This window comes from Erinaceus europaeus, chromosome 16, assembly GCF_950295315.1.
Source record: "Erinaceus europaeus chromosome 16, mEriEur2.1, whole genome shotgun sequence".
NCBI lineage: Eukaryota > Metazoa > Chordata > Mammalia > Eulipotyphla > Erinaceidae > Erinaceus > Erinaceus europaeus.
This window is the reverse complement of record NC_080177.1, coordinates 31,769,891-31,794,248: the sequence shown is the minus strand read 5'-3', so window position 1 is coordinate 31,794,248 and position 24,358 is coordinate 31,769,891. Positions and strand designations below refer to the sequence as shown.

Genomic DNA, 24,358 nt, shown 5'->3' with positions numbered 1-24,358 from the left:
CAAGGACCTGATCAAGGATATGAGTTCAGGCTCCCACTTCCCACCTGCAAGGGGAAAGCTTCACAAGTGGTGAAGCAGGTCTTCAGGTGTCTGTCTTTCTCTCTCCCTCTCCATCTTCCCTCCTCTCTCAATTTCTCTCTGTCCTAGCCAATAAGAAGGGAAAAAATGGCCACCAGGAGCAGTGGATTCCTACTGCAAGCACTGAACCCCAATGATAACCCTGAAGACGGTAGAAGGAGGAGGAGGAAGAGGAGAAAAAAAACAAGTGACTAAAATTTATCTTCGTCCCCAGAATTCTTTGGATAATTCTTAGGAATGAAGGTTCAGTGAGAAGCAAGTTTTACTTTTATAGACAGAAGCTAAAGGAACACTCAGAGTGACCACTACCCTAAAATGGCTGGTAAGACTATTTCCACTGAATGTTGGCAAGGATTTGGGAATAATTTTTTGTTAGCAGTATATAATAGAACAACCTCTTTGAAAAAATATTTGGGGAGTTGGGCGGTAGCGCAGTGGGTTAAGCGCAAGTGGTGCAAAGCATAAGGACTGGCATAAGGATCCTGGTTCCAGCCCCCGGCTCCCAACATGCAGGGGAGTTGCTTCACAAGCAGTGAAGCAGGTCTGCAGGTGTCTATCTTTCTCTCTCCCTCTCTGTCTTCCCCTCCTCTCTCCATTTCTCTCTGTCCTATCCAACTACAATGACATCAATAACAACAATAATAACTACAACAATAAAACAAGGGCAACAAAAGGGAAAATAAATAAATATTTTAAAGAAAAAATATTTGGCAGTTTCTTTTTTTCCTGTTGCTTTTTTAAAAAATTACTAGTTATTTAATAATTATTGGCAAGATTGTGGGATAAGAGGGATACAATTTCATACAATTCAATTCCCATCACCAGAGTTCCATATCCCCTCCCTCCCATTAGATATTTGTCTATTTTTTATCCCTCTGGAAGTATGGACCAAAAATCTTTATGGGTAGCAAAGGGTAGAAGGTTTGGCTTCTGTAATTACCTCTCTCCTGGACATGGGCATCGACAGGTTGATCCATACCCCCCCAGCCTGTTTCTGTCTTTTCCTAGTGGGGTAGGGCTCAGTAGAAGTGGAGTTTCAGGACACATGGGTGAGATCATCTGCCCAGGGCATTTATCATACAACAAAATCTGCACTAAAACTCCTTGAAAGGTCCATTTTTTCCTTTTTTTATAAAAATGAAAAAATAATTAAGTATTTAATAATAGACTGAGCAGCAACCTCTGATTCAGAAGTTTCATGGTGCTATTTCTTTTTTTATTAATTTATAAAATAAAAATATCAATAAGACAGTAGGATAAGAGGGGTACAATTCTTCACAACTCCCACCACCAGAACTCCAAATCCTACCCCACCCCTCGAAAGCCCTCCCACTCTGTATCCCTTTGGAAGCATGGACCCAGGATCATTTTAGGGTGCAGAAGGTGGGAGGTCTGGCTTCTATAATTGCTTCTCTGCTGAACATGGGTGTTAGCAGGTCAATCCATACTCCCAGCCTATCCCTATCTTTGCCTAGTGGGGCAGGGCTCTGGAGAGGTGGGGTCCAGGATACACTGGTGAAGTCTTCTGTACAGTGAAGTCAGGTTGGCATCATGGTAGCATCTGCAACTTGGTTGCAGAGTGCTAGTTGTGAAGGGTTGACATTGCAGGCCTAGCTTCTGTGGACATAGTGAAACATGTCAAGGTGGTACTGGTTGCATTGATTTGGTTGAGCTCAGCAGATGCAGTAAAAGATGGTATGGATCAAGTAGAGCATGCAGGAAGACAAGCCATGCCTGGAGTTTCCAGGACTGGGAGAAATATGGGTTTTATAGAGAATGGGATGAGTTCCCATTGTCTTGGAGTTTAAGAAGGCAATAGATATTATTGTAATCAAGTTAATAGGGAATTTAGTTTACTTGATAAGTCCACTTTTTAAAATAAGGTATAATTGTCACATGACATTGTATTACTTTTGAACATGGTGTTTTGATATTTGCAGATATTGCAAATTGATAACCACAAGCAATCTACTTAACATTCTGTGATTACTTATTTATTTTTTAATTTCTTTATTGGGGAATTAATGTTTTACATTCAATAGTAAATACAATAGTTTGCACATGCATAACTTTCCCCAGTTTTCCATATAACAATACAACCCCCAGTAGGTCCTCTGTCATCCTTTTTGGACCTGTATTCTCACCCCCACCCACCTCGGAGTCTTTTACTTTGGTGCTATAAAATAACTCCAGTTCAGGTTCTACTTGTGTTTTCTCTTCTGATCTTATTTTTCAACTTCTGCCTGAGAGTGAGATCATCCCATATTCATCCTTCTGTTTCTGACTTATTACACTTAACATGAATTTTTCAAGGTCCATCCAAGATCAGATGAAAACAGTGAAGTCACCATGTTTTATAACTGAGTAGTATTCCATTGTGTATATATATATACCACACTTGCTCAGCCACTTATCTGTTGTTGGACATCTGGGTTGCTTCCAGGTTTTGGCTATTACAAATTATGCTTCTAAGAACATATGTGTACACAGATCTTTTTGTTTGGGTGTGTTGCGTTCCTTAGGATTTGTCCCCAGGAGAGCAGGGGACATGTCAGGGGTTGTACCAACTTTCATTCCAAACAACAGTGCAGGAGGGTTCCTTTGACCCCACAACCTCTCCAGAATTTGTTGCTGTTACCTTTTCTGATGTATGACGTTCTCACAGGAGTGAAGTGGTATCTCATTGTTGTCTTTATTTGCATTTCTCTGACAATCAAAGACTTGGAGCATTTTTTCATGTGTTTCTCGGCCTTTTGGATCTTTTCTGTGGTGAATATTATGTCCATGTCCTCTCTCCATTTTTGGATGGGGCAATTTGTTTTCTTGTTGTTGAGTTTGGCAAGCTCTTTATATATTTTAGTTATTAACCTCTTGTCTGATGTATGGCATGTAAACATTTCTCCCATTCTGTGAGGGGTCTCTTGGTTTGGATTTTTTTTTTTCTGTGCAGAAGCTTTTTAATTTGATGTAATCCCATAGGTTTATACTTGTCTTAGGCTTCTTTGTAATTGGATTAGTTTCACTGAAGACGTCTTTAAAATTTATGCAGAAAAGAGTTCTGCCAATATTTTCCTCTACGTATCTGATAGTTTCTGGTCTAACATCCAAGCCCTTGATCCACTTGGAATTTACTTTTGTATTTGGTGAAATATAGTGGTTCAGTTTCATTCTTCTGCATGTTGAAGACACTCTCCTTTCCCTACTTAATAATCTACCCATCTTTGTCAAAGATTAGATGTCCATAGATGTTAGGGTTTACTTCTGGGCTCTCAATTCTATTCCACTGGTCAGTGTATCTATTCATGTTTCAGTACCAAGCAGTTTTGATGACAATGGCCCTATATTACAATTTGAGATCTGGGAGTATAATGCCTCCAGTTCTGTTCTTTCTTCTCAAGATTTTTTTGGTAATTCTAGGTCTTTTCTGGTTCCAGATAAACATTTGTAGCATTTGTCTGATTCTCCTAAAAAATGTGGTTGGGATCTTGATGGAGATAGCATTAAATTTGTATGTGGTTCTGGGTTTTATATTCATTGTGATTATGTTAATTCTTCCAACTCATGAACATGGAATATCTTTCCACTTCTTTGTGTCTTTTTCAATTTCTTTGAGTAGTGACTCATAATTTTCAGTATACAAGTCTTTCATTTCTTTGGTTAGGTTTACTCCTAGATATTTTATTGTTTTTGTTGCTATAGTAAAAGGAATTGACTTCTGGATTTCAATTTCTTCTAACTTAGTGTTTGCATAGAGGAATGCCACTGACTTTTGAATGTTAATTTTATAGCCTGATACATTACTGTATTGCCTGATGATTTCCAAAAGCTTCTTGCTGGATTCCTTAGGTTTTTCCGTGTATACTATCATGTCATCTGCAAATAGGGAGAGTTGACTTCTTGTCTTCCAATCTGTATCCCTTTAATTCCTTGCTCCTGCCTGATTGCTATGGCAAGAGCTTCCAACACTATGTTGAATAGTAATGGTGATAGTGGGCGGCCCTGTCTAGTACCTGATCTGAGTGGAAATGCTTCCAGTTTTTCATCATTGAGTATGATGTTGACTATAGGTTTGCTATATTTAGACTCCACTATCTTGAGGAATTTTCCATATATTCCCCTTTTTTGTAGTGTTTTAATCATAAAGGGAAGTTATATTTTGTCAAAGGCTTTCTCTGCATTTATTGATATGACCATGTGGTTTTTGGTCTTGCTTATACTGATGTAGTGGATCACATTGATTGATTTACATATATTAAACCAAACTTGCATCCCAAGGATAAACCCCACTTGGTCATGATGAACAATATTTTGTTAGCTTGAGTCTTCATTTACATTGAACTTTCACAACATTTTGATTTCTTCCTTTATTTCCTCTGACCTAGTAGTTGTTAAGTAGTATACTGTTGCACCTCCATATTTTGAGACTATTATGAATTTTTTGTTGATTGTTAAGTGTTAGTTTAATTCCATTGTGGTCTGAGAAGATGCTTGGGATGATATCAATGCTCTTGAATTTGCCGATGCTGTCTTTGTGGCCTAATATATGGTCTACCCCTGAGAATGACCCATGTGGACTTGAGTAGAATGTATATTCCAGTTTCTACGGATGAATGACTCTGAAAATGTCCAATAGTTCTAGTTTATCTATCTCCTCATTTAGCTCCCTGATGTCATTATTGAATTTCTGCCTGGATGATCTGTCAAGTTGAGAGATGTTGAAGTCCCCTACTATGACTGTGTTGCTGTTAATATATTGCTATAGCTCGTTCAGTAGATGTTTGATGACTTTAGATGGCTTTTCATTGGGTGCATAGATGTTAATAATTGTTAAGTCCTCTTGATAGACTGATCCTTTAAGCATTAAGTAGTGTCCATCCCTATCTTTTTAAATTTTATTTACTTTAAACTCTATCATGTCAGATATGAGAATAGCTGTTCCTGCCCCTTTTTTGTGGGTCATTGGCCTGTATGATAGTTTTCCATCCTTTCACTTTGAGTCTGTGTTTAATTTGTGGATTTCCTCTAGACAGCATATTGTTGGGTGGTGTTTTCTGATCCATCTTCCTACTCTGTGCCTTTTAATAGGTGAATTTAGGCCACTGATATTTATTGATATCAAAGATTGAAGATATTTTAATGCAATTCTTGTAGATTTTTAGAGTGTTCTGGTAAATAGCATATTTATGGTGGTCTGACTGTTTATATGAGACCTTTCAGAACTTCTTTCAGAGCAGGCTTAGTGATAGATGATTCCTTCAGCTGTTGCTTATCTAAGAAGGTTATTATGCCTCCATCTAATCTGAATGATAGTCTAGCAGGATACGTAGTCTTGGTTGAAAGCCTTTCTCATTAAGCACTTAATAGGTATCTTGCCATTCTCTTTTGGCCTGTATTGTTTTTGTGGAGAAGTCTGCTGCTAATCTTAAGGGTTTTCCTCTGTAGGTGACACTTTTTCTCTTGCAGCTGTCAGGATCCTTTCTTTATCCTTAGTCCTTTCCATTCTAAATATGATGTGTCTTGGTGTCATTAAGTCTGGGTTAATTCTGTTTGGGACCCTCTAGGCTTCTTGAACCTTTATATCTTTGATGTTCTCTAGACAAGAGAAGTTCTCAGCTATTATGGCCTGAAGAATGCTTTCTTCCCCTCCCTCTCTTCCTTCCTCTGGTAAGCCAATAATGTGTATATTTTTTCTTTTGAAGTCATCCCATAGGTCTCTGTTGTTGTTTTCAGTATCTCTTAATCTCCTTTTGAGATTTAGTTGTCTCTAATTCATCCTTGATCTTGTTAATTCTGTCTTCAGCCTCATTTAATCTATTCTCTCTTCCCTGTACTGTCTTCTGTAGTTCATCTGTTTTGTTACCCTGTTCTGATACTGTTTTAGCTTGCTCAGCTAGTTGTGTTCTTAGCTCAGCTTTCAGCTCTCTAATAACCTTGAGATAATTAGTGTTTTCTTCCGGAGTCTTATTTGTTGTTTCTGCATTTCTGATGACAAGTCGTTCAAACTCTTTACTCACTGCTGTGATTATTTCTTTAACTAGTGTTTGGATGTTGACCTCATTATTTTGTACTTCAACCTTTGGGAGGCTTTTAGCTGGACTCTTGTCCTAGTTCATTTCTCCAATATTTCTTCTTGTTGGTTTAACCATTCTATATAGTATGTTATGAGGTCCTGCTCTCAGTACTTTTCAAATTATTGATAACTCTTGCCTGGATTTATTTGTGTCTAAGTAAGATAATTAAAGGGTTCACAGTTGTGGAAGTTGACAGTTGTTTCACTAGTATTTTAATCCCTGAGTTGGAGCTCAGTGGCTTAAAAGCCTCTTTTGTTCTTTTTCTTCCCTGTAGGCTATGGGAGCCTAAGGGCTTTTAAACTATAAGTAGGCTTCTTGGCTTAATCACTGACTCCTGACCAAGAGATAAAGCAGGGTGGGGCAGAGATACTCCAGTAGTTATGCAAAGAGACTCTCACTTGGCCACCAAAGTATAGATCTTCTCCTGGATTTCCTCATTTGTTCTCTGTCCCCTGGTGTCAGTACAGGGCTTCCTCCTGCTGCTCCAGATTCTGAGGGCAGTAGCAATGAAGACTCACAGTTGCATTTGGTGAGTCTTAGGGGAGTCCTCTTCTCCATTCAGCTGTCTTTTTGTTGGTGAAACAGACTGGAGGTGGTATCTCAACTGGTAAAATGCTGTACTGTTACCAGCCACTTAATCTCTTTCTAGGCTCCTCTCTGTCCATGAGCCACATGTGTTTGCACTCACCAGTGATTTGGTGGGTTTCTGAAGTCATTCTAGTCCTGTCTTGTTGCGGTCTCCTTTGGTATTCCTAGTTGATCCAGGAGTGGAGAAGAGAGAAATACAACTACTGCTGCTCTGTCGATTACTTATTTATTTTTTAATTGGAAATTTATAACTTCTTCATTCATTTTAAGTCCACTCCTACCCCTTTTCTGGAAATTAATTTTCTCAATCTGTGAGTTTAGGTTCTATTATTTTGTTTTTAATTTTTGCTTATTTCACACATAAAGGAGATCATATGGCATTTTCATTTTCTGTTTGACTTACTTCGCTTGCATACTGTCTTCAGGGTTCATCTCCATGTTTACAAATGGCAAAGTTTATTTCATTTTTGTGACTGAGTAGTATTCCATTGTATATGTGTATACCATTTTACCTACTAGTTGCACCAACTTATATTCCTACCAATATGTACAGGATTTCCTTTTCTCCTCTCATATTCTCTAGTATTTATGATTTATTATACTTTAAATAATAACTTGTGACAGATAAGAGATGAAATCCCTTATGCTTTTGATTAGCATTTTCCTAATAAGAGATTATGAGCTTCCTTTTATGTAACAGATGAGTCATCTGCATGTATTCTTTGAAAATAAGTCTATTCAGATCCTATCATATAAGTCTATTTTGAAATTGGATTATTTGTTTGCTTTCTATTAAGTTGTATGAGTTCTTTATTTTCTATTTTGGTGAATTAATCCCTTCTAAGTTATATCATTATTTTTGGCCACTAAACATATTCCATTTCATTTTGTTGCTGATATCCTTTGCCATGAGGGTTTTAGTTGCAGCCCTATGTAATCATCTTAACCTTCAGTACTTTGTATTTGGTGTTAAATCCAAAAGAAAATAATCACCAAGGCTAATGTCAGCAAACTTTTCCTTTATATTTGTCTAGGAGCTTTTTTGTTTAGGATATTACATTTAGTAGTGTAAAGTATTTTGAGTTAGCTTTTGTGTCTATTGCAAGATAAAGTTTCATGCTTTTGCATGTGCATTCCCAGTTTTCCTATAGTTTATTGAAGAGACTTCTTTTTTCCCCTGTGTGTCTTGTCTCTTCATCATAAATTAATTGACTATATATGGATGTTATTATTTCTGGGCTTTCTGTTCTTTTCCATTGATCTATTCCTGTTTCTAAAGCCAGTACCACATGATAGGATTACAATAGATTTCTAATATTGCTTGAAATTTGAATTCTTCCTTGTTATTCTTTCTTTGCTTTGAATATTCAGAGTCTTTTGCAATTCTTTGATGAATTTAGGATTTTTTTCTTTTTCTGTGGAATAATACTCCTGAAATTCCATTCTTAATATTCACAGGAACTATATTAGTAAAGACAAAACCATTCTTAGAATGGGTAAACAAAATTGACAAACCCTTGGCGAGACTCACTAAAAAAAGGGAGAAGATCCAAATAGATAGGATTACAAGTTAAAGGGTAGATATCACAACAGATACCACAGAAATCCAACTAATGCCATCAAGCTAAAATCTTAAATTAAAAAGTTCCTAGAAAAATTCAACCTTCCAAAATTGAACCAAAAGTATCTATAAAACATAAACAGGATAATCACAGACAAAGAAATTGAAAGAGTCATCATAAACCTTTCCAACAATAAAAATCCAGACCCAGATAATTTTATAAATGAATTCTACAAAACCTTCCAGGAAGAGTTAACACCTACTTTTTTTCAAATAATTTTATTGTAGAAATAATGGCTTATATTACAGTTTTTTTATTTTTTATATTTATTTTACCTTTTTTTTGCACTTGTTTTTTATTGTTGCTGTAATTGTTGTTATTGATGTTGTCATTGTTAGATAGGACAGAAAGAAATGGAGAGAGGAGGGGAAGACAGAGAGGGGGAGAGAAAGAGAGACACCTGCAGATCTGCTTCATCGCCTGTGAAGTGTTCCCCCTGCAGGTGGAAAGCCGGGGGCTCAAACCGGGATCTTTATGCCAGTCCTTGTGCTTTGCACCACTTGTGCTTAACCTGCTGCACAACCGCCCACTCCCTATAGTACAGTTTTGACACATAGGTACTATTTATCATCTCCCCATGACAGGTGTCTGAAAACACCTATACTTTGTAAGCTCTTCCAAAATATTGAAGACAAAGGAATACTCCCTCCCATCTCTATGAATCCAACATCATCCTGATATCAAAGGCAGACAGAGACACAACAAGAAAGAAGAACTACAGACTAATATCTCTGATGAATATAGATGTTAAGATATTGGACAAAATTCTAACTAACCAGACATAGGATTATATTAAAGAGATTGTACATCACAACCAATTGGAATTTATACCAGAGATGCAAGACTAGTTCAGTATATATAAATCAATAAATGTTATCTAATACATTAGTAAATGAAAAACCAAAAACTGTATGATTATCTCAATAGGTGCAGAGAAAGCCTTTGACAGAATGCAACATCTTTTGATGGCCAAACACTACAAAATTCAGAATAGATGGACAAAACTATTATGAAGTGATGAGTAGATAGACTGTAAATGTGAGAATATAAACTGTCTTAGCTTGAGTTGCTATAGCGGAAATGTCATGGTTTAGGTGACTTTGCAGAATAGATTATTATTTCCCTATGTATCTCTAGATAGAGAAATAAAAAATGATAGTGTCAGCTGATAAGTTATTTGATGAGAACTCTCTTCCTTGTGTGTAGATAAATGCCTTCTTGGTTATCCTTATATTATAATGAGTGATTCTTCCTATTAGGACACTCATTCATGAGGGGGCTGCTTGTGTGACCTCTTAAATATCCTCACTGCAGATAGCATTGCATTGAGAAGCAGGGCTTAAAAATAAGAATTTTGACATGATAGAAACATTTGCTCCTTTACATACATTTGTTAAATATCATAATAGAAGAATCTAAATGTATAGTTCAAGTTTTTAAAAAAATATTTTAGTGATACAAACATATGCACATGTGAATACATTTATACACATATATACATTTCTCAATCCAAGAGCATCACAGCAGTATAGGTACTAGGGATTGCACTCGGGCTCTATGTTTGTGAATCCAGCTCTGTAGCCACTGAACCTTCCAGATTGCTCAGTGTTTGTTAGGCTTTTTCTGTTTGTTTGTTTGGTTGTTTGTTTTTATGTATCTATGCATTCTTTGTAAAACATTGGTCAGAAAGTGCTAGTGTGATCTGTAATAGTTGAGTCACATGGGTAAAAGTAAAACATGTTAATTTAAATTTTTTAATATTACTTATAATTGGAGAAATGCTGATTTCAGGGAATTTCTTCTGTTCTAATTTTATTTCTGTTCATCTAATAGAGGGATGAATCAGTGGGTTAATTAACTGATTATACTGATATTTGTTATCCATCTATCCACATTTCTCTTTTCATCTGTGAATTTATCTATCTACCTACCTATCAATCTACCTACTCTTTTGGCAAAGAGGTTCTTATTATAAATTGTCTTTTTTTCAAATTTTAATTTAACAAGGGCTGACAAAATATGGTATTTGAAAAATTACTGAAACTAGCCCATAGAACCTATTCAGTAACACTATATAAGTGAGTAACAAGTGAACTAATCTTAGTCCAACTCACATAACATTGTACAAAGTATCATCCTAGGCACTTTCAAAGAAATATTTTATTTAGTATATGTCATCAAGGGTTCCCAAAATATTGCCACTCTTGCTGTTAGGATAACACAGGCTAGTCTAAAATGTTCTGATTTACAAAACTATAATCTGAATGTCTGTACATATCTGGTGGCCCTGAAAAAAAAAAAGACATTTCTTGTTACTGCTAGACATCTGAAATCTTGATAGGCATTTACAAAAAAAAAAAAAAAAAAAGGTTACCATTGAGAATTAGAAATATTTGATTATCTTCCAGACTTGGTTTTAGAGAAAGCAATTCACTACTTAGCAGTTCTGTTCTGTTTTTTCCTGGGCATGCCACTTTATTAGCAAATTGCCTCAACTTTTGATTTAACCTCTCTGAACTTCATTTCCTGCTCTATTAAATGAGGTTAATGAGATAACATTACTGATACAAATCCTGTGTTAAGAAAAAAAAGTCAGCAATTCTGTTGGCATTTTCTCTGTTACCATTTCATCATTGATATGTTTCCTTCTACAATGTGTTCCTGCACCGGGTATAGATGTGTTTATACACACATAACAGTTCATGTCAAAAACTATCATTAAGATGTTCCCTCCAGTTAAAAACAATAAGTTCCCCAGCTTCTCAGCATGTGCATGATTAGCCACATTCGATAATTACATCCCAAATGATAATACTTACAGAGGCAGCATATTAACCTTGTTAGGCATTCACAATAGCAGACACTGGAAGAAAGAAGAAGAAAAAAAAACAGATCGCACTGCCTCCTGTTTGGTGTGATGAACAAGTGGGATGCAGAGGCTAATATATATATTTCCTTTTGTTGCCCTTGTTGTTTTATTGTTGTAGTTATTACTGTTGTTGTTATTGATGTCGTCGTTGTTGGATAGGACAGAGAGAAATGGAGAGAGGAGGGGAAGACAGAGAGGGGGAGAGAAAGAGAGACACCTGCAGACCTGCTTCACCGCTTGTGAAGCGACTCTCCTGCAGGTGGGGAGCTGGGGACTCCAACCAGGATCCTTACCCTGGTCCTTGCGATTTGTGCCACCTACACCTGCACTGCCTGACTCTGGAGAGGCTACACTATAAAAGAAATACACAGATAAGCAAAAACAAACAAATAAAAAAATAACAGACTGAATGAAATAAAGAAATATAGGGCATTTCACCTTTTAAAAAATCCTGGTTGTTTTTAGTTTAATGTAGTATTTATTAATAACTTTCATGTATTCAGAATTATGTCTAATTCATATGAAGAGTTCTATGTGGCACTAACTTTTGGATAAATATGTGATTTTGTGCTTATGTCAGCTCAGTTTTCAACTTCAGTATCAGTTTACTGTGGGAATGTTGATTTATGGTATTTTTTTTTTTCATATGGATACATTTCCACATTTTCTTTTTAAAAAAATTTTTTTTAATTTAAGATTTAAGAAAGGATTAATTAACAAAACCATAGGGTAGGAGGGCTACAACTCCACACAATTCCCACCACCCAATCTCCATATCCCACCCCTTCCCCTGATAGCTTTCCCATTCTCTATCCCTCTGGGAGCATGGACCCAGGGTCATTGAGGGTTGCAGAAGGTAGAAGGTCTGGCTTCTGTAATTGCTTCACCGCTGAACATGGGTGTTGACTGGTCGGTCCTTACGACCAGTCTGCCTCTCTCTTTCCCTAGTAGGGTGTGTCTCTGGGGAAGCTGAGCTCCAGGACACATTGGTGGGATCTTCAATCCAGGGAAGCCTGGCTAGCATCGTGATGGCATCTGGAACCTGGTGACTGAAAAGAGAGTTAACATACGAAGCCAAACAAATTGTTGAGCAATCATGGACCCAAAGCTTGGAATAGTGGAGAGGAAGTGTTAGGGAGGTACTCACTGCAAACTCTAGTGTACTTCTGCTTTCAGGTATATATTTTGCAGTAGTTTATGGATACGTGTGAACATAAGCTCTCTCTCACAGAAACTGGTGTATATCTAGGTTATGGGACTTTGTTAGAAAGTGAACCACCTGAGATGAAATTAGAGTATACTATGAAAGGAAAGGTCTCACCCGAGTAATGAAGCTGAAGGGTTGTCATTCCACACGTGAAGTCTCTGGACACAGTCTGAGGTGAAGCATGTTGAGGTGGCAATCGTTGCGTTGGTTAGGTTGTGATCGGCGAATGCAATATTATTTGATATGGATTGGGAGAGGCATATGGGAAAGTGGGCCCTATCCAAGGGTTCTAGGACTGGGGGAAGTAGGGGCTCTATAGTGGAGATGTGAGGTTCCTGCTGTCTTAGGGTTCAAAAAGACAATGGATAGTTAATGTTATCATCACATTATTTGTTAATTGGGTTAACTTTGAAAAGTCCTTTTGTTAGGGTTTGCTGTACAGTACCCAGTATCTTGTATATAGCTGTGCTATTGGATGCTTCTAATCTACTTGGTCTAGGCTTTTGAGAGAGTCCGCATATCAAATACACAGCCTATATATTAAAAAGATTCAGTTTGTGTTTTGAAAAACTTTGAGACATACAATAGATTTTCCCCCTCTCATATTAATTAACTAGTGATTTATATGTCTACATTTTGCTAGGAGTGTACATAAACACCATTCCTACCACCAAAAGACTGTGACCCATCCCTCCCACCCACTCCTACCCCCCACTGGCCCAGGAAGCTGCATGTCTACCCCTCACCACAGGGCTTTTACTTTGGTGCCCTACTTACAATTTGGTCAGGTCCTGCTTTTAGTTTCCCTTTCAGATCTTCTTCCTCAACTTTCATTGATGAGTGGGATCATCCCATACTCATCTTTATCTTTCTGACTTATCTCACTTAACATAATTCCTTCTATCTCTGTCCAAGATGGGTCAGAGAAGGTGGGTTCATTGTTCTTGATAGCTGCATAGTATTCCATTGTGTATATATACCACAGCTTTCTCAGCCACTCATCTGTTGTTGGGTACCTGTTTTGCTTCCAGCAAAAGTTGAGTAACTGTTACTATGATATGTGAACTGAATGTTAATAAAGCTTTTTAAAATTTATTTTATTTTATTATATTTTATTTTTTTTCAAACTTCCTTTTTAAATTTTTTTATCTTTATTTATTGGAGAGAGACAGCCAGAAATAAAGAGTGAAGGGGATAATAGAGAGGGAGAGAGACACCTGCAGCCCTGCTTCACCACTTGTAAAGCTTTCCCCCTGCAAGTGGGGACCAGGGCTCAAACCCAAGTCCTTGCACATTGTAGTACATGCACTCAACTAGGTGCACCACCACCACCACCCAGCCCTATTTTTTATTTTTTTAAGACCTGGATAAGGACCTGGCTCAAGCCCCAGGTTCCTGTTTTCAGTGGGGAAATTTCCTTTTTTCTTTTTTTTTTTTTTTAACCAGAGCACTGATCAGCTCTGGTTCATGGTGGTGTGAGGGACTGAACCTGGGACCTCAGAGTCACAGGTGAGAGTCATTTGCATAATCATTATGCTGTCTCCCTAGTTCTTGCACAGCTTTCTTCACCCAACTTTCAAAACAATACAATGATTAAATCAGAATATCCATATCCAAGCAATCTGTTTTCAGTAGAAAACAGAAAAAGTATATATTTAAGATAATAAAATATACAGGGTAGCTGAAAAAATAACAATAATGATAAAAATAAATCAGTGACCATAATAAATGTAAGGGGGTTAAATTTGCTGTGATAATATGTAAAAGTAATGTTTATCTCAATCTCTATGTGTCCTTTCTCCATACATCCTGTCAGACATACTGAAGCTTATATTGGGACTACTTAGTCCCATGGTGTATAAGAAAATAAATAACAATAAATTGACTTAAGAGCACAAGAATAACTTAATATAGGGAAAATCCGTTGGCATAATTCAGCATATTAACAAATTTGTGAGAAAAAATGATTACCTTGATAGATGCAAACAAATCTTTTGATAAAATATGCTATCTAGGCCTTATTGTGTAATGGTTAGTATTCTGGTAAAACCAGCTCTTACTAGATGAGTTACAAAAGGTGTAGAATTGTGAACTAAGCTATAAAATACAATAACAAATCCTGTGGTCTAGGTGACTTAACATAGAAAAGGGTTGTTTCCCTTATCATGGCCAAAATTGAGCCTGGTAACTCTGTGACTAAAACTTACCAGTTAATGAAATGATGATACTATATTCAAAGTGTGATCTCCTTGGAAAGGGAAATATAAAAGATTGAGTGCTTGAACAAGGCCATACTTGAAGGTAATATTTCCTACTTCTTATGGTTCATAACTTATAGCTCAGCCACAAAATTCTGTCAGATGAAAATTGGTGTGAAGGTGATATTCTTAATTGGATATCTGATCTGAGTCATTATCACTTTATTCATCCATGAAGGTCTGCTGGGCCTTTGTTGCTCAGACCTTTGATAAACTATCTCTTACTATTTGGATTAGTGGAAGCAATGAACTTTTCCAATTGCAAAAACTCTGAATTTCTGTGTTTTTTTCTATCCTTGCCCACTGGTCAATTCTTTACCAAGCATACCTTTTCCTTCAACCTACTCCCTGATGAAACCTGTAGTATTGAACACACACTTCTAACATTCTGTTTTCCAATCTGCTTCCCTAGAGCAACAAACACATTAGGCATATGCTCCTCCTTTCTAGTTATAGCAGATGGCATTTTTGCTATTATATAACTATGAATTGTAGCTCTCCATTATTCTAGTCTCTAATATTATTTTCTTCATCACCTGGCATTCAATTTCTAGGTCAGTGTTCAGCTTGAGTTTTCAGATTTTGGTAACATTCTTGCCCAGATTTTAAATTACTGTATCAATCATACATTTTACCCAGATAAATAGAAAATGTTTTAATATTTCTAGTCAGAAATTGTATTTATGGGGATTAAACATGTAAGGCTGAGGAGTAAAGATCAGGACAACTGAAAAAGAGGATGGATACCAAATGTTCTCACTTATAGATGGAAGCTAAGAAACAAGAACAGAGGGAAAAATGTAAAATGAACTTGGAATGTGTGTGCTGTGTTGTATGAAAGCATAGGACTCTGGGGAAGGAGGGTGAGGGAGTGGGTGGAGAGCTGGACAAGGACCGAAGTTGGGTGTGTGATTTATAGCAAAAGGTTATTGTGTAGAGTGTTTTGCAGATACCTATAATGGGGAGATGAGAAATTGTAGCTGTAGCCATGTATCAACAACTATACTGCAAATAATTAACTCCCAAAAAATGATAAAAAATTAAAAGATAATGAAAGTAATTTTCAGGAAATAAAAATCATACACATCACAGGGAAGACGCCAACATGATCTGAATTGTATGTACACAAAATGGGTTTTTTTTAGAAGGATACTGTGACAACATGGGCAAAACCCCTACTTTGCCATCTGCTAATACCAATACACATGCCAATACCTGGTTTAGATATTTGTATCTACCCTCTCTTTTTATTTTCCAGGTTTGTGCTAGTTGCTTTAATTAGTGGAATATCAGCGAGATTTAGGAAAATAGGGTTTTATTGCTTTATGATCCCAGTTTGTTTCTTTCAAGCTTTACACTTTTCCTTCTTTCATTTTCATTTTCTTGAATCAGTCTGAACCTTCAGTTTAGTGCTGATAAGAGTGAAACTACTAGGGATATTTATTTTGTTAGGGTCAAGTTTAGGATGGTGTAATTGTCATTGGATATCAACAACTGATGTATGATATTAAAGGGAACTTATTTAACTTGATAGTTGGATTTTAAGAAAATATATACTCACTATCATTCTTAATCCTAAAATATTTTAAAAGTCAGAAACAAAATAAATATCCCTAGTAGTTTCACTCTTATCAGCACTAAACTGAAGGTTCAGACTGATTCAAGAAAATGAAAATGAAAGAAGGAAAAGTCTAAAGCTTGAAAGAAACAAACTGGGATCAGCTGGTGGTGCACTGGTTGAGAGCACATGTTAGCTAGCATGCACAAGGACCTGAGTTCAAGCCCTTGGTCCCTACCTACAAAGAGGAAGCTTCACAAGTAGTAAAGGAGTGATACAAGTGTCACTCTTCCTCTTTCCCTCCCAATCTGTCCCTTCCTTCTCAATTTCTCTTTGTCTCTATCATTGGAATGAATGAATAAGTGAATGAATAGAAACAGAATTAAAAGAACTGTCACTATAGAAATGAGTATATGCATAAAGTAATAGAGAAAACACACGTTTAAATTAGTAAGAGAGTTCTTATACAAAATCAGTTCTTTTCTAGTGCATCAATTGCAACTGTACCTTACTTTTAAAAGCATTACTATTTAGAGCAGCACTTAATTTTCTTAAGATACTAAAGATTAATGGTAAAAGAGAGTGAGGTGGTTATAGGAAACCTGCAAGTCTTTTTGGAATGACGGAAAGGAATGCTTTGTACATATCTTCACTGGTAAAACAGTGAATATTTTGAAAGTAACACTATTTCCCAGATTAACATATACAATATAATTCATACAAATTCAAAACCTGACAGTGTTTCTTTGCTGTTTTTTTATTACAGACTTTGATAAATTGATTCTAAAATTCATATGCAGTAATCACTCAAACCAGACAACAGCTCAAAATGACTAAAACTGGCTCATTTTATTTTACCAGAGCACTTGTTCTAACTCTAGCTTATGCAAGTGCCAAGGAATGAATTTGGGATCTTGGACCCTTAAGCATGAGAGTCTTTTGCAGAGCCACTATATTCTCTCCTTGGGCCTTTTAAAACATTTTATTGGCCTTTTTAAGTGTCTTATTGGAGGCATAAAGACAGTTGCCACATGGATATAAATTCTCATCTGTACATAATTTCTTTTTTCTTTTTTTAAGTGATTTAATAATGATCAACAAGATTGTGAGATAAGAGGGGTACAATTCCACATAATTCCCACCACCAGATTTCCATATCCCACCCTCTCCATTAGAAGCCTCACTATTCTTTTTCCCTCTGAGAGTATGAGCCAAAGTCTTTATGGGGAGCAGAAGGTGGGAGGTCTGGCTTCTGTAATTGCTTCTCTGTTGAACATAGGCATTGACAGGTCGATCCATACCCCCTACCCCCATTTCTATCTTTTCCTAGTGTGGTAGGACTCTGGGGAGATGGGGCTCTAAGACACATTGGTTGGGTTGTCTGCCCAGGAAAGACAGGTTGGTCTCATGGTAGCATCTGCAAATTGGTGGTTGAAAAGCCTTAAAACTTACAGCAGAACAATTTTATTAATAATCAGGAACCTAAAGGTAAAAGTATAGCAGATGAAATTTGAGATCTTCATATTGGAAGAATCCAGGAAGTCTATTTCAGTTGTACTCTAAGGGCCAGTAATTATTCACACTGAGGTGTCTTCCAGAGAAATCTCAGGTAGTGGTACAATACAAAATAAGGAAAAATGCTGATTGAAATTGTTTTAGTTCTGTTATTAGAAACAGTGAACTATCCACTAGTTAAAAAGAATAGATAAGTGAATTCTGGTCTATTAGTGTTAAAGCACTATGGAGCAATTAAAATATCTGACTCATTTTTATTGATTTTATCAATATACATAATGTACAGATATAATGTTGAAGGGTCCAGGTGGTGGCATACCTGGTTAAGCACACATGTTCCAGTGTGCAAGGGCCCAGGTTCAAGCCTATGGTCCCAACCTGCATGGGGAAAACTTTACGAGTGGTAAACAGGTCTGCAGGTATCTCCTTCTCTCTCCCTCTCTATTGCCCCTTGCCCTCTCCATTTCTCTCTGTCACTATCCATAAATAAAAAATAAATGTTTTAAAAATGAGCTAAGTATAAAATAACAAAAACAAATATAATGTTGAATAAAAAAAGACATGTCAGGAATATATACACCAAAATGTTAAGCATTTTAATGTGCCAAATACAGCTAAAATATTTTATATAACTTCAGTTATGCCTGCTTATAGATTGAAATTGAAAACTGTACATAAGATGAACTTTAAATCCAGGATAATAATTACTATTAATATGAGAACTTGAGCATGACCAACAAAGAACACGAAAGGTTCCTCAGTTAGGATTTTTTTCCCTTAAAGAATCAAACAAAAAGCAATGGGCAGGTATCACAAATCTGGTGTGTACATGAATATGTGTAATATTCAGTTTTCTTATGTGCATTTCATAGTGTTTTGTGTTAAGTATTAATAAGTTTTAAGGAAAGGGGAGACTGAATGACCAAATTATTTTCCTTTGCCCAGAGAATGATGCCACTCCCAAACACACCCCAAACATTATACATTGTGTATAATGCAAGTTGGCAGGTGTTCTGCATGGAGTATATGAAGAAGTGCGTGGTTTGTTCTATGTCTTTGGGGAAAAAATGGCTTCTGAGTGCCAAATGACATATTTCTTTGTGCCATGATAAATTGTGACTGATACTACTACAATTTTTAGGGAGGGTATGTATAACATCCTACTTTTTGGATAAGATATAAATAACTAGTAAAGGAATTAACAGGACTGAGTCAGATTAGTAGAATCCAGAAGTGTAAATGGATAATGACATTTTAACCTTTCAATGATGATTTAGATGAAGATTTCAATGATGATTTTAATGATGATGACTGGGAAACTTTCTGAACCATCAAAATATAAAGTGTTGCTGATAAAATATTGTTGTTTTCTATTAAATATTATCATTTACTGAGAATTGAAACAGAGCTCCATTAAAATAGCTAATTACTAAATTCTTTCTCTGTACTTTATAGCTAATGCTTCTCAGAATGTCTTTGACCCTACCCATATTCCCCCACTATTCCACATAAAAAGAATTTTCTGGACACAGATTTTAACATTTTTAATAATCAGACAATTTATTGATGTTGATATGTTTCCATTTTCCACAATAGACAACATGTCATTCATTCCTTTTAGTCAGATATATGCAGATTGGATTATTTACAAAATTAGTATTTTCCTCTTTTGTCATATTCCTACAATTCAGCTTCTGTGATGGAGTTCTGGTAGGTAGTGAAGAGTCTCTTCTTTAACTTAGAGACAGGGAAAGTTTGAAATTACTCTCTTTGAAGTGAGTAATTCTTTGCTTCCAAGATTAACTGCCATAACTGGGAGCAGAATACTATGGTACTTTAGTGACTGGGCTGGGCTTTTCCTGCAAGAATCATGTTGCTCTGCAGCTTCAGAACAGAACACAAATTCACTCTTCCATTGTCGGTTTTCTGACAGTTTTTTTTTTTTTTTTTACCCCTGTAGAGCAGTTCGGAGAGTGGAGAGCCCTGTTTCTGAGACAGTGAAGTGTTTTCACACCTGAAGTGTAATTTCACACCTTGTGTTTCTCAGCAGATAAGTGCATAAAATAACACATCAAACCGGAATAGAAAAAGATCAACATAGAAAGAAAACTGCAGGTTGTAATTTGTTTCCTATCTTACAATGCTCTTGAAGGGAACAGAAAATTACAGAGATCTGGGTTTGCACTTTAAAAAGTTTGGTGGGTTGTTAGGCAGAAAAGTGAGCAGTAAACATTAATCAGCTTTCAGTTTACATTGAACAGAATGTATAGAATGATAGATTTGAGAACTACTCTAGCATTTAGAGGGTTTTTTTATATTTATTTATTCCATTTTGTTGCCCTTGTTTTATTGTTGCAGTTACTATTATTGTTATTGATGCTGTCCTTGTTCGATAGGACAGAGAGAAATGGAGAGAGGAGGGGAAGACAGAGAGGGGGAGAGAAAGATAGTCACCTGCAGACCTGCTTCACCACTAGTGAAGCGACTTCCCCTGAAGGTGGGGAGCCAAGGACTCAAACCTGGGCATTTAGAGTTTTTAAAGAATAGAATATGCATAAGTAAACTAGTAAATAATTTTAATATAATTCTAATAATCTTAGGTGATAATTTCTGTCAGAATTCATTCAGGAATTCTAGAGCACAGTATACATTCATTATGAGATAGATACTTAATATTTGGTGATTGTCACATGTTAGATGCTTGTTCAGTCATTAGGGGTACAATAACAAATAATCTCCACTTTCTGCCAATTGGTAACTGATGGACTTGCAGACTAGTAAATGGGTATGGATAAAAATTGGTGTAAAGTGCTAAGATAGGCTAGGATTTGGTTCTACTAGTATCCACAGAAGAGTTTTTGAAGCAGAGCTGTTGGCGAGAGATAAGTGGCCATTCCTGGATGAAGTGGTATACAAATCACATTACTGAATATAAGTCATATGAAGTGACTTTTTGATTCAAGGATGGTACAACTGGTGCAAAGGGAAAAGAAAAGAGAACAAGGATTTGCTGGAGGGTTGATGGTGCTTCAGTGTGGTGGGAATGCAGAGTCCAAAGACAATGATGATGCACACAGAAAGTGGGAGATAAACAGGGCCAGAGAAGCACTGACTAAACTGGGAAAAATTACCTTCTTTTCTTCTTTTCTTCTTTCTCCCTCTCTTTCTTTCTTTCTTTCTTTCTTTCTTTCTTTCTTTCTTTCTTTCTTTCTTTCCTTCCTTCTTTCTTTCTTCCTTCCTTCCTCTCTTTCTTTCTTTCTTTCTTTTTTTTTTTTTCTACTAGAGCACTGCTCAGCTCTGTTTCATTGTGGTATGGGGATTGAACCTGGGCTTTAGGAGTCTCAGGCATGAGAGTCTCTTTGCATAACCATTGTGCTATCTACCCCTGTGAACATTTAGTTTTTATCCTGAGATTACTGGGAGGTGTTGCAGACTTAAATTTGTTTACGATATGACTAGATCTCCATTTAACAGTGATCCCTGTGGCTTATGGGATAGTGAGTGCAGTAAGTGGAGTTCTTTGAGAAAATGTCCAGTAATGCAGATGAGAGATTCTTGTGGTTTACACCAAGAGTCCACTGGCATTTAGAATGGAAAGAAGTAGGTGGATTTGGTAGCTGTTTAGAAGGTGGGATGAATTTATGATTTATTGGACAAATTGGATGATGAAATCAATCTTCACAAAAACACAATCTTGATTTCTTATTTGGACAATATTGTGCATGAATTTACCACTCTCAAAAAATGAGGAGAACTGAAGGAATGGACTTTCAAGTTTTGGAACAAATGATGTTAGATGTTCACAAGAAGAAAAGTGGTATTCAGTGAGCTCTTCAGCCTGGGAGAGACTCTGTGACAGAGATACAGATTTGGTAGTTCTCATTAAAACCAGATTTGATAGTGTTCACTGGTTATATAAAATGGTCCAAAGAATATGTAGAGAATGAGAAAAGACTCTTTAGAATGGACATTATATGATATGCTGACTATGAAATGAGAAACAGAGCAAAGTGAAGTATTGACATGCTGCATACACAAAGTGCAAATGAAGAATTGTGCACATCCACAAACAACACTGCACCTATCCCTATGCCATCATGCACCTCTGCATATGGATAGCTACTCAAGAACATCAGTAAAGTGCCCGAGAGTGAGCTGCGATGAAGTAGATGAAGTATGAAACATGAAGGACATAATCCTTTCTTTAATAATTTCTGTGTGTTAGCCACATAGCAAGTATCAAGTCTATGGATTCTGATCAATAATTTTTTTTTAAATTGTAACCATTTATTATTATTTTTTTACAGCTAAACTAGCAAATCAGAAAGCCCTGATGTTGTCTCACTTCTATTGTTATTATTATTATTTTTTGTCTTAGATACTTATGGAAAACTCTTTCTCCTCAATTCTGTGGGCCAAGAGATGTCCCGCTGCAAGACGTCCGTTCGACGCAGTCAGCCCAATCCTGTCTATAAGGAGACCTTTGTTTTCCAGGTGGCCCTCTTTCAGCTCTCTGATGTCACTTTAATGATTTCCATTTATAACAGGCGTACTATGAAGCGTAAAGAGATGATTGGTTGGATTGCTCTGGGTCAAAACAGTAGTGGAGAGGAGGAACAAGACCACTGGGAGGAAATGAAGGAGACCAAAGGTCAGCAGATCTGCAGATGGCACACCTTGCTTGAATCTTAGGTCTGGTGTTAGACCTGACTTGTGTTAACTGTTAACTGTTAGCTGCTTACTTAGCAGGCTTTTCAAAGACAAATTTTCAAATTTGGATTCTACAAACCCCTAGGACAATCTAAAGGGAGGATCTATGGTTTCCCAAAGGTTTGATTTAGATTTAAATATTGTGACTAAGAAGAAAAAAAAACATATACAATCAAAAGTGCTATATGAAAAATGTTAACAAGTTGTGAACAGTGGTGATGAATTAATTTATGTTAATAGGTTATTGAGTTTGGTTCAGGCTGTGTCTGCTTGAAGAATAACATGAAATTGCAAGGGATACACTAAATATTACTATTGTAACTACTTATATGTATTAATCAGAATTTTCTTAATATGATGCAAAAACTAACATACTGAAATGGATCAAATACTGAGGCTCATAAAGGAATAGAACAATAATAAATTCCCTATTTCACATTTTTTCTTTATAAACTTGCACTTATAAGACTAATTAAATATCTCTCTTGTAATCTCATGTATGTATTAGGATTGCCTATGAGATTTGGTTAGATGAATTGTTTTGAAGCAAAAAAGAGTTCAAAAATTACTGTTGAATGACAGCTTTTTTCCCTTTTGATTCTGTAAGATTTCAAACCGGCAACTTTAAAGGGTTTCATGCTGTTTTTCTAACCTTTTAAGTCACTACAGAATGAGAAGAAAACCAAGCTATTTAAATCATGAAATTATGGATATACTTATTGTATTCAGTGATACTTCAGTTTATATCTTTTCTATATTGAATGATCAGCACTCACACATATATTTTGAATGTACTTCTACATGTGAACCATATTTTCTAATCTATTATTTTCCATAGGAAATTATGTACAATGGGTCTTTAGCAATGTGGATCTAGTTGACACCCAGAGATGAACATACTATAGTGCCTGTGAGTGAAGATATTTTCAGTTTGTGTAGATTGACAGTACATTTTTCTTTGAGCATTTGAAGTGCCTATAATTGTCACTTTTCATGGCATTTGCAGCACCATATATTACTACTTGCATAATGGAACCCTGCCTTTCAGAATGCTGTTCTTCTATGGTTGTGGGCATGAGATCTTGTTTCCCACTGACTTTTATGTATTTGTGCAACGCATGCTTATTTTTCTCTCTTAAATCTGAGCCCTTATTTCAGTTATGTTCAGTGGGCAGTGATTTTTTTAAGGGAAGGAATGTGTCCACATGTAACACTGTGCTTAATGTGCAGCTCTTCCGAGCAATTGTTCTGCGGCTTATTTTTAGTTTTTATGTTTCATTGTTGACTTTTGACTGTTTGTGGGAAGAGTGATAGCTGGGATGGATGTATATAGTTAAAAACACATCACTCCTCCTCATCTCTTCATTGTGACAGATTGTAAATGTAGGCTGTAGCACTTGAGGAACATATTTATGCCTTACAGTGTGTAATGGTTATCCTGACAAGATCAGACCAGGGTACAGGATAACTCTACTAAGATTTCAGGTTCTGATTTTCAAAAGAAGAAATTTTATATGGAAAGAATCAGAATTAGCAAAAATAAATTAATATCTTAATTTCTTCTCAGGTCAGGAGTTTCATAGCTAGTGCTTATTGGGAATATAATAAAGACATGTTCCTTTGGGTTTTTACCCACTTTTCTTTGGAAGACCTCAAAGTGCTTTTTGAACATTATATCCATTAACTACTGAGTGCTCTTTGCAGTGTGGCTATGCCATTGAGTAGAACTGAGTGCAATTGATTAAGTAACAGGCACAAAGAATTGGCTTTTCATATCCCTTACTCTCTTTATCCGCCTGTGTTTAAAGGGAAGTAGAACAGACTTGTTATGCTTTCCTTTATGCGGTAACATAAATGCTGTATTCATTTAAAAATTTACATT

The 24,358-nt window shown here is 36.3% G+C and overlaps 1 protein-coding gene across 1 annotated transcript in view; it reads left to right on the top strand.

The window, feature by feature from the left end:
* The window catches only part of SYT16 (synaptotagmin 16), a 219,494-nt gene extending 196,760 nt beyond the window's left edge, over positions 1-22,734 (top strand). The window contains exon 7 of the mRNA XM_060174868.1: positions 22,145-22,734. Within this exon, the coding sequence (XP_060030851.1) occupies positions 22,145-22,458 (314 nt within the window). The 3' untranslated portion in view covers positions 22,459-22,734. The remainder of the gene's footprint in view (positions 1-22,144) is intronic.
* The last annotated feature ends 1,624 nt before the right edge of the window (positions 22,735-24,358 follow it).